We start from the raw sequence: 17,498 nt of genomic DNA, 5'->3' as shown, positions 1-17,498 counted from the left end.
ACAGAGGACGTAAACAAAGATTCAGTTACATTTTTTGCATGATTCCTGGTGTGGTGCTATATATCAAAAACTTGTCATTTAAAATAAACTTCAGTCAATTGCAAAGCAAGCCAATTTTACGCTTTGGTTTTTGAGGCTGGCTTGTTCACTTAAGTGGAATTTATTTTAAACAATGATATGGGCTCTCATGTGACCAATCCAGAAACAACAGAAGTGTAATGGAATCCTGATTTATTTCTCATACTCGTCAAGGAGAAAGGAAGGTTAAACATACTGCATGAAAAGAAAAGGAATACTTGTAGAACTGTGAACAAAAACTTCATTTTCCCAGTTTTAAATCAGATTAATCAATTCAGAGGTTTAATGCAATTAATGGTGGCAAATGTTTAACCTAATTTATGATTTCCCCTCATGCTTTAATAGAACTGCATTGTTAGTATAGTTTGATTAAATGCTTTGCCACAATTACCACCATGCATTTATAAAAAAGGACAAAGATGTCTTTCTCACAACCTACCCTGAAAAGGTTTAATTTGACAATCTCACTGTATTCCCAGAAGTTATTTCTCAAATAAGTATGAATGGATTGTAATGATTTGTTTGGGTCTTGGCCATTCAGCAAGATCACCTTTGAGAGAAATAGTAAGAATACTTGATTTTACATGGCCGTTTTTTCTTCCTACCACCCACCATAAATATCTGCAGCTGGGTTTATTATCTAGGGTTATAAATTAATCTGTTACAATAGCAGCAAACTTTATGTGAACCCCCTTGACACTCCAAGTACAGTTATTAAGGATAATTATAGAGTAAGCATGGTATAGATCCTATAATGTACTTTGATGTTTTGTCTCTTATCTGTTATATCAATTTTACTGCACAGAATTTTGACAATGCTTGTTTGCACTAACCCTTAATTGGCCACTGAAGCTCCACTTCAGTGAGGAAAAAGTCATGTTGAAGCTGACACACACACATACACGCACACATTTTTATTGTTTAAGCAGTGTGGTGAAATAGGACTTGTTTTTGTCATAAATCACATTCTAAGTTTATTTTGGGGGCTTAGAATTAAACATCTCTCTGCCACTATCTCTAAATGATGCCTTTAATATTTCTACTCCTGCAGTTATGAAGAGGTTTGATATGAATATGGAGATCTGTCTAATAGGCTGCAGACTTTTTAAAAATGTCAAAAGGAGCAACATGCACATATCATAATTGCAAATGGGGCCTCTCATGATTTTTTTATGAAGCTATGTGTGTATTGAAAAACCAATCTATTATATTTAATTATTACTAATTATTATGCTTAATGTTACATAAATCTCAGATTCCTGATTCTGAAAGCCTTTTTATCGTGATTAAAAGAGACTGCGTTTCATCTCTGCACACATATAAACAGTAATCCTTTAGACATTCTCCCAGGGAATGTATTTCCTTCTGCATGGATTATCTCTAAAGACAAAGGAGTTCATCCATTCCTTACTCTTCTCTATTCTTTGAACCATGGAATAATGCTTGTTTGTCCTAGCTCTGACTCGCACTGATGATGTTACCTAGTTTAGGTAATAAAATGTCTGCAAGAAAACAAGCTATGAGAGTACCAAAGACCCCTCATCTTAACTCTGAGCTACAGATATTCTCTTGGATCTGAAATCTATAACTTTGCTTTTATTTTGTTTAGTTTTTTTTTAAGCTGACTTGTAAATGCTTCAAACTGGGTCTCTTTTGAGAAAACACAAACTTTAACCTAATTAGCCAGCAACTACTTTGAGGAGCTCTTTTGGGAAGAGTGCGGGCATCTAATTAGAAAGCTCTCAAGAGGCCTTGGACTAGAGGTATTTGTTAGACTTATCAAGGCAGAGGGAGTGGATGGGAGGAAGGGAGGACAACCTCTTAGGAAAACTCTGTCAAAACCCAGCAGCAATACATGACATGTCCTCTGAAAATGCCAGATCTGCCAAGAGGAACTGGGAAATCTGCCAAACAGCCAGATGCTGCTTTTGGAAAACTCTGTGCCCTACTGTGGCATCTGGCATTATAACAGTTGATCAAAGAAAGAAGATGAAGTTGAGAAGGCTTAGGGAAATAATAGTAGGTGCATGGCTATTATCTGTAAGTTTTAATATTCTTAGGAAAGTGTCAAGAGTATTATGTATTTATGCTTAATTAAGTTAGGCAAAGCATTTCTTCAAGATTTTAAGTTGCACTGATGCAGGAAACCCCTATTTAATGTAGGATGGGTTAATGAAGGGTCCACAACACAAAGACCATTGGTGTCAAGGCACTGATTGTAACTTCAGCCAATGCTCTGTCAAACCCAAACATCCCCCAAAATTATATTTTTAGAAAAAATGTCTCAAATTATATAAAATAGACTGCTACTTTGTGAGATTTTATGAGATTGCTTAACGTTTATTAGATGGTGGCAATCAAGAAAAGAAATGAGGTCCCTTGCAAAATTATTGTTCCCACAGGGTAAATAGTCACTCCGCCTATACTAATCCCTGTTCCCATGATGTTAGTTTTCTGGATAGTCACCAAAGTTTAGGACATAGCAGAAGATATTATTCTGGGCAGTGTAGATTATAAACAGGTAAAATGAGCCAATGTTTAGTATCTGAGTGAGTGCAGCCAGAGGGAAGAATCATAAGCATTACTTAATTAGACATGAGTATAAATATAACCATAGTAATTAGCTTAGGAGGTGAGAGTAATAAAGTTGTGGTCATACAGTTTCAGAAACAATGGCTTAATTATAGAAACAAGAAACTGGACTGAAGTAAACTGAGCCATAAACCCCCCCAAAAACAAGCTTAGGTATTATTTTCTCCAAGACATTCAGAGTATCATATCTATTCCTTTTCATAGAAGGAAGGGAATGCCTTTTTTGGCACATCTCATCATTCTCAACACATAGGATACTTTTTTACAGCAAGACAAATACCTTTTAAGCTGCTCTAGGAGGGATACAGCATCAGCAATGAAAAATTAGGCAGGGCATTGCTCAATTTCCATAATGTGTAGAGTCCTACACAGAATCATCAATCACCTTTCCTTCCACTGTAGTTACTTATGTAACCTACTTAAAGCCACTCTAAACCAGAGTGCAATGAAAAGGGTTCCATACAGATAACACATCCTGCTGAATTATGAAGGTACTGAAATCCATAAAAGAGATCTATAAGCACAAATGCAAAAGAACCAATGGTGCATTAAATATGAATCCAACTTATAATACGATGCAGGAGAGTTATTCAGATGCCGGATATTGTAGCCATTAATAATTATTTTGATTCTATAGCTTTTTATTCTAACATTCTAGCCTTTCATCTTAATTACAGTGACTTTAATACAGATGGAGTATCCATGGAGATAGAGATGTGCTTTCACTAGGACTTTTGCCAATTCTTGAAAATAAAAATTACATGTGCTTTTGATATAACACCCAAGATGAGGACTAATATCAATCTCCCTTGGTGTGATATTTCAATCATGGCATTTCTATCAACTCCAAATCTGGGATGGCTTGAGTCATTCCTCAAATTTCCAGGGTGTCTCAGATTAGGTGTAAATTAGAATCAGTTTCTATGAGTTTTTAAAACACTGTGACATGACCAGGTTCATTGTGCCTAGTAGGTGGCAGTGAAATTTCTGAAAGCCAGTCACCATGTTCACACATTATGCCAAACCATAGCTTAGTCAGTCATGATTTGTAAAGCTATTAGCCATGCTATATCTTATCACCCTGTATGGGTTCATACCACATACAAACTACACAAATTATAACTCAGTGCAATAGGCAAACCCAGCCTAGGTTTGCTTATTTACAAAGAATAATGCACTGCCTTTCAAAACAAGATTTTTCAAGGAAAGATAAAATGAATATAATAAAAGTACTTAAAAGCCAGTATCTTAAAACTGGGAACAGCAGAATAAAATGAATCCTTAAAAAGTCAGACCAAGATATAACAAACAAAACAAAAGAAAAACAACTCATACACCTAAGTATATCCAAACAGTCATTAAGGTGACTGTCCCTAGTTAGCCGTAATTCTTGATTAGGTTTCCACTATTTTCCTACTAGGAATAGCTAAATGATTTCATCGCATTATGGGATTGAAGACTACAGAATTATCCTTTCAGGAGTCTTTAAATACTTGTGATAATGAAAGTTTTAATTTTTAACATGTGCTTTTCCCCTAACAAAAGACTGAGTTGTGAATTCTTTTTTAAAATCCCATCCTGTAGAACAAACACAGTGAGTGGCCAGCTGATGCTGAAAGTGACATTAGATGAAAAAAAATCATGAGAAAGTGTACAACCTAGTAGCATTTTGAAATTGAGATTCTTTCAAGAGATTGAAAAGTTGGCAGTTTTCTATCTACCATTCTATTGAATGGTAAAAGAAGCCAATGAGTCATTGTTTAACAGTAAAAAAAATATTACATAAAATTAAATTCCCTTATTGTACATGTAACATCTTTGTTGCCCTATGACTCAGATGGACAGTTTCCAAATTTGATGAATGAATGAATGAATGAATGAATGAATGAATGAATGAATGCAAAATCTTTGCAAGGATACTAAAAGGGCACAAGTGCAATCTTGGAGATATCTATAGTGATTCTCATTCATCCAGGTCATAGTTGATTCAAAAGTGCGTTTTTCAAGATGCAACTGGACTTTTTTTTTTTAAAGATGTTTCCCTTCTCATCCAAGAAACTTCTTCAGCTCTGACTGGATGATGGGTAATGGAAGGATTTATATTGCAGACAGCAGATCATTTACATTCTTTTAGAGAGTTGTTGGGGCCATTTGGAGGTTTGTCTGTATCCTCAGGGTCACCTAATTAATGCAATTGGTTGACCCTGCAAATGGCTAACCTGCATTACTCAGGACACAGATAAACCTCCAAGTGGCCTAAACAACTCTCTAAAACAATGCAAATAACCAGCTGTCTGAAAGGAATATAAATCCTTCCATTCCCCACCATCTAGTCAGAGCTGAAGAAGCTTCTTGGATGTGAATTGAAAAGTCTTCAAACAAAAGCAAGAAAGTCCAGTTGCGTCTTGAAAAAGCACCTCTAGGACAATCTTGGAGATAATTCTGTGGGTTTAACTATTGCCAGTATTCAATGATATGCTGTATATTGTACTTGGACTGTGCGGAGTTGATGCAGATGATATGGCAGGATGTGTTGCATCTTTGAATATTTCACTATAAGAAAAAAACCTAAACAAACCAATAAACAAAAAAAAATCCTCCTTGAAAGGAGAATATGTCAAGGACATGATTAGGTTGACACATGCTTTTGAACAATGTGAGAATGAATCTTCTGACTATCTTAAGGATCAAATAGCATTAAATAGCAGTGTAAAATATCAGTGAGTGTATGATTAGTTTCTTTCATGCTGCTAAATATTATGTTCGTATGATACGGATTAAGTTGACGCATGTATTTTATTTATAGATTATTTTTTATTATCTTGAAAAAACATTCTTTTTTACAGGCATCAACCTATCAGCACATACAAGAAATAATGATCCAGTTGCTGCGCATCATTAACAGGACTGTCATTAGAATGGGAAGAGATGACCCCTTAATCGTGAGTCATTCATTTTGTAAACCGGGGCTTGGGATCAGAGATGGGTTGCTCCCGGTTCGGCCCCGATCGGACGAACCGGTAGTAGCAGGGGTAGGAGGCTCCACCCACCCACCCAGACACTTCTGCACATGCGCAGGAGTGCGTGGGGGGAAGCATGCCCGAACCGGTAGTAAAAAAATTGGCAACCAACTACTGGTTGGGATATGATATGCACAGAAGTATCACCAATTAATGAGAGATACAAAGGAGTCAGGCAGAGAAAATGTGTCTTTCAAGGCAGGGCCCTTTAGTGGGCTTCCATCATCCATAGGAAAGAGAAGCCTGAGAAATGTCTCCTTATTTTGGCATTGGAAACTTTTCCCAATCAAATTTTTTCTCTCCAAAGCTAGCATTACTGCAGATAGATATGGTTATGAGGCGAAAGTATCTTTCATGTCCTATTTAGTCAATTGTAGTTTACAATGTGGCTTGGTTCATCTCTCTATTTGTATTTTACAAAATGAAAGAATAGCCAATGTTATTTTGATGAAGAAAGCAATTTAAATAAGTTTAACAACTCCATCTACTGGCTCAAATACCTAGATGGATCCAACTGTTTTGGATATAAGAAGCAGCTGTGGGCCAAGAATCGGCTGCTATGTCGAAAGAAGGCCACAAAATCCTGATAGAACCTCATTCTTGGTTTCTTCAGCTGTCAGAAAGCAGAAACCATTCCTAACAGCACAGTGTAGCTGACAAAGAGCCACTTGGATAAGTGTGTCATCAAGGGTTGAAAACCAATCATTTTATGGAAGAAGGAGATACAAATTTTGAAGATTGAGTAGTTTTCAGTAAGCTTGATATTTCGAAACACAAAAGTATCACTTAAGATAAAAAACATTCCAGTTTTTTCCTCTTCTGTTTTTGATGAACCATTTCTAGAGATAACAGTGTTGAGCTATTCAAGGGTAGAAAATGACCAGTCTGATAGTTTTAAAGACTGCTTTTTCAGATTGTCAGTTTGTAAATATAGACACTTTAAAATTTATTTGCTATAAACAATATCTCAGCTGATATTGACTTACCTCTGAATATTGTTTTCACAAGAGCTGTTTTATGTTCAGATTTGTTCTGAATACAATTCCATTTACATACCCCTTATATTTATTTTTGGCATCTATTGTGGCCATGGCTACCAAACTATTGCTTTTGTCTTCTGGCATCATCATGATGTCAATGTGATTCCCACTGAGTTAATGTCTACTTTTCATTGTATGTTAGATTTCAAGCAGTGCATGACATGTATTATTAATGTAATCTGTGAATGTTTTGGTAAAAAGGATCTTTGAACAGAAGCTGTCAAACCTCAGTTTTGTTTTCCTCCATTTGATTGTTAAATTGCCTTAATGTCTACATAGTTTAAAACTTTTTCATGCAAGTTAATCCCACTTCTGAACGTCAATTCAATTGGTCTCTTTAATTATGTCATTTCTCCTTTAAAAAAATACATGTGCAAATGCTACTCATACATTTTAGCCATCTGCTTATCTAAGATGTGAAACAAGGAAATAGCCACTTTTCAGAAATGAATAGTCAAAGAGTAAGGAAAACTCTTTCTGACCTTTGCATAATCTCTGACCTTGTTCCAGATGGTGGCTAAATCTTACTAAAATGCCATTTGTTTGGTTACCTATAGAGAATAAGAATTTCCTCCGAGATGCCTTGGCAGAATTCCAAATTAAAGTGGAAAATAATCTCACCTTCTTTCAAACCTTTGCTATACAGATAATTGGTGTGCAAGAGGAAAGTTAGCAAAATGATTTTTTTTTCTGAATTTACCGAAAGTTCACTAAAGTGCAGTCTTCATTAGTGACAATAATGCCCTGCTGCAAACATTTCAATATCAAGTATAAGAGCATGATTATTCAAATGTACTTTGCAAAGCACAAGCCTGCTAACTGAAGAGGCAGAGTTGGGCTTGAGTCAAGTAGCTAATATTTAGTGGGAGAATGACTCAGGAGAACTGTGAAGGTGATTTGTTGAAATCTGCCCAAAGCTATTACATCTCCTTGAATAATGTCAACAGCTGCACTTTAGAGATCTGTTTTAGGCCTCCCCTTCTTTTCAGTGGAGATGTCTGTGCTTTCATGAAATAAAAGGGGTACTATAAATAAAGGAATAAATGATGTTCATCTAAAGTGTCCAGTGGTTGCTTGAGATGGTCCAGGCAGGTTCCTTTTTCTAGGTCATGATATTCTTGGCTTAGGCTGCATTTTGCAGCTTATTCACAATTTCGAGTTGTCAGCACCACTTAGCATTCCACTGATACTAGGAAAGGTGTCATGCATAATGAACATTGTATTGGATACACTTTCCACAAATGTCATTCCTCATCTTTTGCTTATATATTCTTTTAATGGGATCTTTTCCAGCTTGGTGCCTCTGCACTAAACTCATCATTTCAAGCCAGGATAGCCCCAAATTTTTTATTACTTGTGATAATAGGAGTTGTAATTTAATGAATCTGGAGACCACTAAATCAAAGGCAACTGTCTTAAACTACCGTATTCATTAGATGTGTAACATTGTAGTTAATGTGTCTTTTAGTCATCTTTATCTCCTTTCAGTTGCTTCTGTTTTCATAATTTTTAGAATCACTGTTATATGACATCTTATCTGTGTGGCATTCAAGGCCTTCTGCTTAAATACGACCTGACAAATTGGATAATGACTCACCTTTTCCATTTATCCAAGGTGGAAATACCTAACCTAGAAAAATTGGTTCCACTTCTTTATATCACATTTATAATATGAAGATTAACTTTGATGCCTTTTTTCTGAAGCCTCATTGTCTTTGTCAGCCTCTGTTTTGCTAACTTGCTATCGGTTGCCATAGAAACGGGAGGGGGTGGGGGCATGGTATTTGGGATGGGAATAAATGGGAGTGGAGGTGATATGGTAAAGGGAGTTTTCTTCTCACCATCTTCTGCGCATGCTGATGCCCAGTGTTTCGACCTGGTCAAGGTCAACCGTCTTGCATACCAACATAATGATGCTGTCTGGAGATGCAACCCACGTGACACCTTAGAGAGTTGCAGATTGCAGACACTGGGATGGGGGTCATTGTGGGAGGGGTTTGGGAAATTGTTTGATATGTATGGGTTCGCACCTTCGGGCTCAGATCTTGCTTTACTTTCGCTGCCATCTTTTCATAACAAGTTAAAGTATTTTAATTCCACGAACAATGGAGTTAGAAGTTTTCTTTCTTAGTTATTGAGGGAGGCACAACTGACAGTCTTTGATCCACTTAATTACTTGCATGTAGGAATTATTTCTGCCTTTTAGAATGATGCATTGGGTTGTATATATCAAAACACAATAACTAACCTGTGTTTCAGAGAAATGCAAATGCTGACTAAAGATATTCTGCAGTCTAGCCCTTTGCAGACTAGACCAAACTTTTGCCATCCAGTGTTAGTACACATGTGTTTCATTGCCTCCTAATAAACGCTGCCCATGGGAAAAATCCTATGACATTCAGCATGAAGTACAATTAGAGGATAATATATATGGCACCAGGATGTATCTTAATTAATATGTTTTTGATCACATAAGAATTATGTATACATTAATTTATTATTCATGTAAACAATATAGTATTGCTGTTTGAGTAATAATAATATTAGCAATATTAGTAATTGTAAAAGGTGTGAATGTAGAATTGGGGCAGCCACTGTTAGCAGCTTAACCAATGAAGATAAGTTTGTTGTCCAGTTGGGATCATCTGTTGTTGAGCCAGAATGGCTGGGTCAAGAGCTTGCAATGCTTACTCTGAATACATTGCCATGATTGATCAGATAATTGGACTATCCCTAAAGTTGACCATGCCTAGACATATTTGGAATGATTGGGAAAAGCAAAATTCAGGGATGACAATCTTCCAGTTGTATGACTCTGCAATAAGTTGTTTTGATATGAAGCCAGTGGCTAATGGAATTCACAGAATTTGCTAAGTAAGGACATTGAAAATCTTGTTGGATTACTTTGTTGCCTTATGCCAATCTTAATTATGCTTTAGATTCTGACAGATAAATTCTGCTGAGTAATTGGCTTCCTTTTGTTTTATGCTCTGAAATGTCATGGGTTAGCCAACAATGTGCAAATTATCTAAGGAAAATAAATATATTCCACTTGCTTATCAGTTTGAGTAAAATAATGAAAGTAAAACATTTGTGGCTATACTTTTTCTGACACGTGAAGCTGGTTGGATAAGAACAGAATTATAGTTCCTTTCTTTGGTATAAGTCTGTTCACTTGCCCTTTGCATTTTATTTCTTCCAAAGAGTATTCATACTCTTCATACTTTTTAAAGTATCACTTAACATACTTGAAGATAAGTGATAACTGCTTAGGTAGAGAGGTGAATGTGTATAGTAAATGATATTTGAATGGTTTCATTAGATGCTCCTATGTAGGCAGCAGAGTTTTGGAACCTGCCTTACAAGAATTGCTATTTTAGTACACTTTGCAATTTTTAAACTGAGAGAGCATTTCCATGAAACTGTTAATTTGACAAATCATATCATATGTTAACTTTAAAGGATTTTTAAAAATCTACTTGTGTTGATAAGATGTATAGCCATGCTGCAGAAGACAAGACAATCCTAAAAATGCTGTCTTAAATGAAAGCCAACTGAATTCAATTGTATTTAATCTCAGATAAATGTTCAAATAGGGGAATATACTTGTCCGAGGTTCTACGGTGCTGCTGATCATATTCTGTTTTCTCATCTAAGTTGCCTTTTCCTTACAAAAAGCTATTTGGGCCAATTAATTAACTGTTGCTCCTTCAAGAAGAAAAAACAAAGAGAAAGAGCTAGGATTAAAAAGAAACTCTCATCACAGCTACTTGGTCCAGATGGCCACTGAACAGGCCGTGAAAGGCAGGAGGACTGACTCTTGATGCAGATCTGTAAGCAGGTGTTCAGGTCATTCTGTTCCCTGCATGGTTTTCAACATTATGGAATAAAAGGAGAATTTCTGAAAACCTTAGCTCCCTTGCACCCAAAGAATATCATTCTGAAACTGAATTTTCATCATGTCCTGTAAAAATGGTAAGGAGAAAGACTTGTTAGGAAAACAGCTGTTGAATCATTCACTCTAGTTGGAATAATTGCATTAACTTCAATCATCATAAACATAGCTCTTAAATTATTGAGTCCTGAGACAGAAGAAATTATTGAGTCCTGAGACAGAAGAAAATATGTCAATTTATTGCAAAAGAGATTATGCCAGTAAAAGAATCTAGAAATATACAAAACATTATATTTGATTAGTACAGTTCATCAGGAAAGTAATTTATATTAGAGTCTGCTGCCTATTTATCAAGAGTGTGGCTGTGAGTAAAAGGAGAAGGTATTTATCGTACTGTGGGAATAATCATTTTATTGAAGATGTGTTTCAAAGAAGACTGTTTTATTCTTCCAGTTTTATTCCTAGAAAATAATTTTCTCTGCTGAGCAAAGTAATTTCAAGTACAATAAATTCAGAATATGCAATATGTGCTATACAATATTTTACAAATGTTTCTCCTTCTTACTTTCCCCCCATGTTTTCATAGCATACCATAAGTTGAATACAACTCGTGTTATTGAAACCTATACCTGGGTAGTAGGTTTATGCAGTCCTACTATTAAGCTCTTCTGAATATGGACTGATATTAGCTATCAGCACTTTTTAAAAAGAGGAAAAATGACTACTTTTCAATATTGAGCAATAAACCTGATGTCAATAGCTCTTAAATTTATTAAAGATCTAGAGAGCCTCATCTTTCCCCTTCCTAAAATTTCTTCTTAAAACTTGCGCCTACCAATGTAGTTGCTCCGCTAGATTAAACTAGATCAGGTTTCTCCCCCCTTAAATTTTAACAGCAAGGCTAAGCAAGGTGTGAAGTGTTGGATCTGTCTCATTAATAGGTGGCTTTCTTGTCCATCTTTCTCAATGCTGATCAAAGGAACGAAAGAGGTAGACGATTCTCTTCCACTGTTAAAAGAGATTGCTGTTACAAATCCAACAAGCCACATTTTCCTTTCTTTTTTGCTCTACATACTGCTTGGCCTATAGGATAAGACTAGATCCAGCAAAGAAATTCAAATTTGGATTATATGGCTGCCTCATCTTGGTTAGGATGCCAGTATTCACCATTATGGATTGAGGGACAGACAATAGGAACTGATCATTCATGGATTGCAATTTGAAGCTGAATGCCAGTCATGATAACATAGACTGCTGAACATTATGGGGCTTCTTTCATGTGATTCCTCGGTTATTGGGATTTGGAGCTGTGAAAATAGTCCACTATTTCAATAAGTACAGCTGTTGAAACGCCTTTACTTTTACTAGAGGCACATCAATAACTTGAGTCTATGGCTGCCAGTAATTTCAGTATTTTGGAGCTTGCATTTAATGAAATTGTCTAGTCCTTTAAAAATATTTAATTTCACAGAAGTACACATAGTATTTTCATGATCAGCAGTTATAAAATAGATTAAAATTTTAAATTACTTAGCCCAACTATTTGGAAACAAGATTTTGATTTAAACTCTTGGTGTAAGCTAAGAAATATCTTTCATAAAAACCTTGGGTGCTTTTCTCTTTTTCTTTGTCTGATTTAAAATTGTTAGTATTGTTGATAATCTGCTATATTATAAATATTCAGAATTTGAATTTACCCCTTTTTGGCTTTCAGGTGGTCATATATACACTATACTGTGCCTAGTTAGTTATAATAATAAAATAAAGCTATTTTTCAATTTATATAGAACAAAGGTGTCACACTTGCAGTGAAATGTTGTCGTCACATGATTTATAGTGACTTCGCTAAACCAGGGTGACTGTGGCCACTGTGTGATGCATCTGGCCTGTGGGCTGTGAGTTTGATCCCCCCAATATACAAATCCTTTTCCTCTTCATGAAGTTTTCAAAAAAAAAACAAACTGCTTCCATGTTTCCATTTATTTAATTAGATCAAGAAAACATATATATTGTAGAAAGAACCCCTTTTCTATGAACTAGAGGTTTTTATCTCACAGATTCTTTTTCAAATGAATGAAAAGACAAGGATTCATGTTTGCCAGTTCTGTCCTCCTTCCAGATTATCATTTCTGAAGAAATCTGTCCCAGAGGAATGAAGAACTTTGCTGTGTATTTAATGAACAAATAAAATAAATCAATACTATATTATTCTGTGTTGGTTGATTTCAATTTTTGATTTCTGTTCACTTTCATGTGACTCTAATTCATGAGTTAGATCTTTTTTTCTCTTTAGAATGTAAGACTTCCTCTAAATAGGAGACAAATTGCCTCTCATATTACCTTTTCTTCTACAGTGACTGAACTTTGTTGTAAAGAAAATTACCCTAAATCAAAGAGACTGTCCCTTGAGTAAATGCTTTTGTCAAGAATCTCCCTGAAAGTTTCTTTTAGTCTGGCATGACTCTCTTAATAATACACTTTATTTTATAATCCAAACATTTTTTTTGTTTCTCCTAGTAAAATATAGTACAGGTAGTCCTTGATTTACAAAGGTGTGTTTAGTGACCATTCAAAGTTGCAACGGCACTGCAAAAAGTGACATGACCATTTTTCACACTTATGACCATTGTAGCATCCCCATGGTCATGTGATTTCATTTAGATGCTTGACAACTGACTAACAATTATCACAGTTGCACTGTCCAATGATGCCCTTGTGCGACCTTCTGACAAGCAAAGTCAATGGGGAAACCAGATTCACTTAACCATGGTGTTATTAATTTTACAATTGCAGTGATTCACTTAACCAATGTGGCAAGAAAAGTTGTAAAATGGAGCAAAACTCACCAAACTAATTTCTCACTGAACAACATAAATTTTGGGCACAATTGTTGTCATAGGTTGAGGACTACCTGTACACTAATTTTAGAGTAAGTTTTTTTTAAAACAAAATGTTTAAGTAATAATAGTTCAATGCTTTTTGTTTTAAGAGGAGTGCTATGACTTTGATGGATTTCTACAGTTATATAGGGCTTTCACCCCAAAGCTACGTTTTCTCTAATAAAATTCGGTATTTAAGCTGGAATAAAAAAAAGTTATTTCTTAACATTTTAACATATTTGCTGTCTCAACATTTTTGCTGACTGCTAGCTTTGATTATTTAAAACAAATACATTATGAAAAATATGTTAGGTGCACTTTGGTACAATCGATACAGAATTGCTATAAAGCAATTTGTCAGGGAACAAAGCTATTAAAAAATAACTATAAAGAGAAACCTGTCAGCTCCAGAAAATCCTGAATCAAGTTGGCTAAACAAGTTCCTATTTCCATCATACTCGTGTTATGTTCAGATGACAGAATTGCTTGGTAAGGAAGTTATGGAAAGAAGGACAGGTAAGGCTTCATTTTACTGGCCTGCTTGTCCTCTGTTTCAGAACAGAACAGATCTGAATACCAAGTGAGTGGTTTTGTATGAGTTTTGACTTTTTTAGATTGAGCTCAATATGGATTTAGAAAAGGCATATTTCTGACCAATATATCTACCACCACTACTACCACCACTGCCACAACCACGCAATAATGCTTTCCACTTGGCTCACACTGCATTCAAATAAATCTTTATTTTCCTGAATGGACCGCATGCTCTGATATTTCCCTTACTTCCTAGCTGACATCATTTTTGTATCCCAAAATTGGAATCATGGCAAAGCAGAATTACCGCAAATCAATAAATGAAGAAAATCAGAGCATGTGAGAAGATGAGGATCATACATGTAAAGTCTATGCACAGTGGGCCAAGAGTGATATAGACTAAATCTTAAGTTTGATACCATTTTTTAAGGTTTTCAAATCCACCAGAAGCATTTCTTTTTCTTCGCCTTTCTTCTTATTTCCTGTTTCTCAGGGACTGGATGATCAGATGGCTGTCTTTGTAGTGTTAGCAAAACAGGACTCTCTTCCACTTGATCCAATGCTTTCAAAACTTGGTGAAATCTATCTTCTTGTTGTCTGAAGTCATATTCTACACTATATAATGAAACCAGGAGAAAAAAAATGTGTGAGTTTTGAAGCTATTTTTGAAGTTAGAAAACAATTTGGTGACCGGAATACATAACTGCAATTTGTATTGTCTATAGTTCTAAACATGGAATGTTTTATACCAATCCCCTCCCAATTAATGCAAAATTGTCCTATATTCTAGTAAATCTGACAGATTAAAATGTCTGCGGTAATGAAATATTTTATAAAAATGCAAAAAGAAACACTTTAAGGTTAATCTTCTATATGTTTTATTTCATGTTAATCAGCAATATCAAGATTACTAACTTGTTTAAAGATAAAGGAAACAGTTACATAAAATGCATTTCTCTTTTAGGAGCGATGCAATTTTTTTTAGAATATATATATACATACATAATACATACATACATACATACACACACACACATACAGAACTCAGAACTGATTATTTCCCATGTTGAGATTATTTTTTTATTTTTAACAAGCACTCTCTCGAAGTATGTTATGCAGCTGTAAACAAATGGTAATGTAATCAACAGGTCTTCAACCCAATTAAAGTAATTTGAATTCATTAAACCATAATTAGTTTTGGCAGAGCAAAGTATCAAATTTATTCCTTTTAAAATATTTTTGAAGCTACATTCTTCTTTCATCAATGCCCAATGCTTACCTGTTAAGGAAGCTATTTTCTCCTGGATTAATTTTAAAAAGGATAGAATATACTTGCTTTTGTTAAGATTTTAAATGCTTGTAATTTAAAATTATTTTTTTAAATAATCAGTTTCAGAATAATTGGAAATGCCTACAGTACTCGTTGATTAATATTGCAATATGCACCTAAAAGTTATAGAACCAATGATTTGGTAGGCTTTCCCCCAGGCTAATAGTACAGAATTGTAATATTTTGACTTAACTAATCCAACACATACATTAATTAAACCTGTAGTCCTACTTATAACATCTAAAACATACAAATGCTAGAAACATTCATTTTATAGAGCAGTCTCAAAAGCAAGATACTCTTAATAGCAATTGTAGGAAATGTAACTTATGAAAACTGGAAACTCATGATCTCCTCATGAATTTTCCAAGAGAGGTATATGGAGATTTTCAATTATCCAGATCATGGTTGTCCTAAAGTTGCTTTTTCCAAAAGACTTTCTTGTGGTTTTTTTTCTCTGAAAACATTTTGCTTCTCATTCAAAAGCTTCTCCAGTTCTAACTTTGGGCTTTCCAAGAGATATTTGACTGGCTATAATAAAAACAGGATAGTGGAGTCAGGTAGATACTTCGATTTATAAACATCTTCTTGCTTTCTACAATAAATAAGCTTTGTACTTCTTCTTGGGAAAACAAAATAAAGGACAAAGTTCATATTTGGCAGACAACCATTATAAAGACGATATTTCTTTCCTAAATATTGTATTTTCAACAGGGTCCAGCAGAAAAAAAATGTTACCACAAAAGATCCCAGAAGACTGTTTTCCTTCCTTGTGACTGATAATTATGAAATTATAATGAATTTGTGTCTACTTTCTATTATTATGTTATGGGTTAGATGACAATGCACAAAATTATGTTTATACAATTGAACATCCCCTTACTCCAAAATATTACTCATAGTATTTGAAAAACTCTCCAAATGAGATGTAGAAGGAAATACTTGTGAGGGAAATGTGGGGTGCTTGGACAATGGGAACTCTGAGCATAAATCCCTTCCTTCACGTAAAGCTTAATATCAAAAAGATTTAGAGGAAAAAAGCAGAAATCTTAGCACATGTGATTAAACAATCACCTAAGCAAATAATTTAAACAGCCAGTCGACTGCAAAAGTAAGATTAATTAAAAGCTCTATTGTGGTATAAATAAATTGTTAACCTTAAAAAAACTTGAAAGATGAGAAACAACTGTGCCTCACCTCAGAAAAGCAATAAAGAACTAGCATTAATATGAGAACTGCATCCCTGAAGTTCTGTACAACATCGATTAGGTGTCCTGAGTTCTATGAGTTATTAGGAGATGTCTCTAGACAGATTGAAGATTTCTTTAGACTTCCAATTTTCCCTTCATACTCTGCTTCTAAACTTTCTAAAGTCTTTCTGTGTCCCATGATCAAAAACAAAGCATGACAATCTACCTCTGTTCTAACCCAGGTAGACTTCTTCCATAATCCTTTAAAATTGTGTCATGTGATTTACTTATTTATGAAATTTATTTGCCACCCATCTCATATCCAATGACTCTGGAGAGCTTACAAGATAAAAATAGCAAAAAACATTAAAATGTCCATCGTAAAAAACACAGCAGACAAAAAACATTAACAGATAAAATCATGGACACAAGATGGTAAAGGAGGGTTTCCGGACACACAGGGGGAGGTAGGGTTGAATTTTAATTACTCAACCACTTCCTATTGGAAGCTCTTCCATTGGGTACCCAAGCTATCTGGCGAGCCAAGTCATAAATTCTTACAAAATGGAGCTAATTTCTCTTCCAGAGCTAAGATGTTCCAGAGGGCAGGGGCCACAGCAGAGAAGGCTTTTCTCCTGGATCCCACCAGCTGAAATTTCTTGAGTGATGGGATATGCAGTATGTCCCCTCTGCCAGTGCAGGTGGAGTGGGCCAATCCCATCGGGGTGAGACAATTCCTCAGGTAGACTGGACCCATGCCCCGCAGGCCTTTAAAGGTGATGATACCTTGAATTGCAGCTGGAAGTAGACTAACAATCAGGGCAGCTGGTTATCAAATGATATATGGTACAAAGATGTTTTATACGTTTTGCTCATTATTTTTATTAAATCAAGGCTTGCTTTACAACAAAAGTTAAAACTGTTGTATTGTACAGTTTAG

General features: G+C 35.2%; 2 protein-coding genes across 2 annotated transcripts in view; one reads left to right on the top strand and one right to left on the bottom strand.

Annotated features, from left to right (window-relative positions):
- DOCK2 (dedicator of cytokinesis 2) overlaps positions 1–17,498 on the top strand; it is a 293,899-nt gene that overhangs the window by 86,280 nt on the left and 190,121 nt on the right. The window contains exon 27 of the mRNA XM_087709665.1: positions 5,517–5,612. Within this exon, the coding sequence (XP_087565791.1) occupies positions 5,517–5,612 (96 nt within the window). The remainder of the gene's footprint in view (positions 1–5,516; positions 5,613–17,498) is intronic.
- The window catches only part of INSYN2B (inhibitory synaptic factor family member 2B), a 96,028-nt gene continuing 92,630 nt past the window's right edge, over positions 14,101–17,498 (bottom strand). The window contains exon 4 of the mRNA XM_014073889.2: positions 14,101–14,653. Within this exon, the coding sequence (XP_013929364.2) occupies positions 14,473–14,653 (181 nt within the window). The 3' untranslated portion in view covers positions 14,101–14,472. The remainder of the gene's footprint in view (positions 14,654–17,498) is intronic.

The sequence above is a fragment of the Thamnophis sirtalis genome, unplaced genomic scaffold, assembly GCF_051295495.1.
Source record: "Thamnophis sirtalis isolate CommonGarterSnake01/CBP01778 unplaced genomic scaffold, rThaSir2_p1.2 scaffold_3, whole genome shotgun sequence".
Lineage (NCBI taxonomy): Eukaryota > Metazoa > Chordata > Lepidosauria > Squamata > Natricidae > Thamnophis > Thamnophis sirtalis.
The sequence above is the reverse complement of the archived record's forward strand: the minus strand, read 5'-3'. Positions and strand labels throughout refer to the sequence as shown.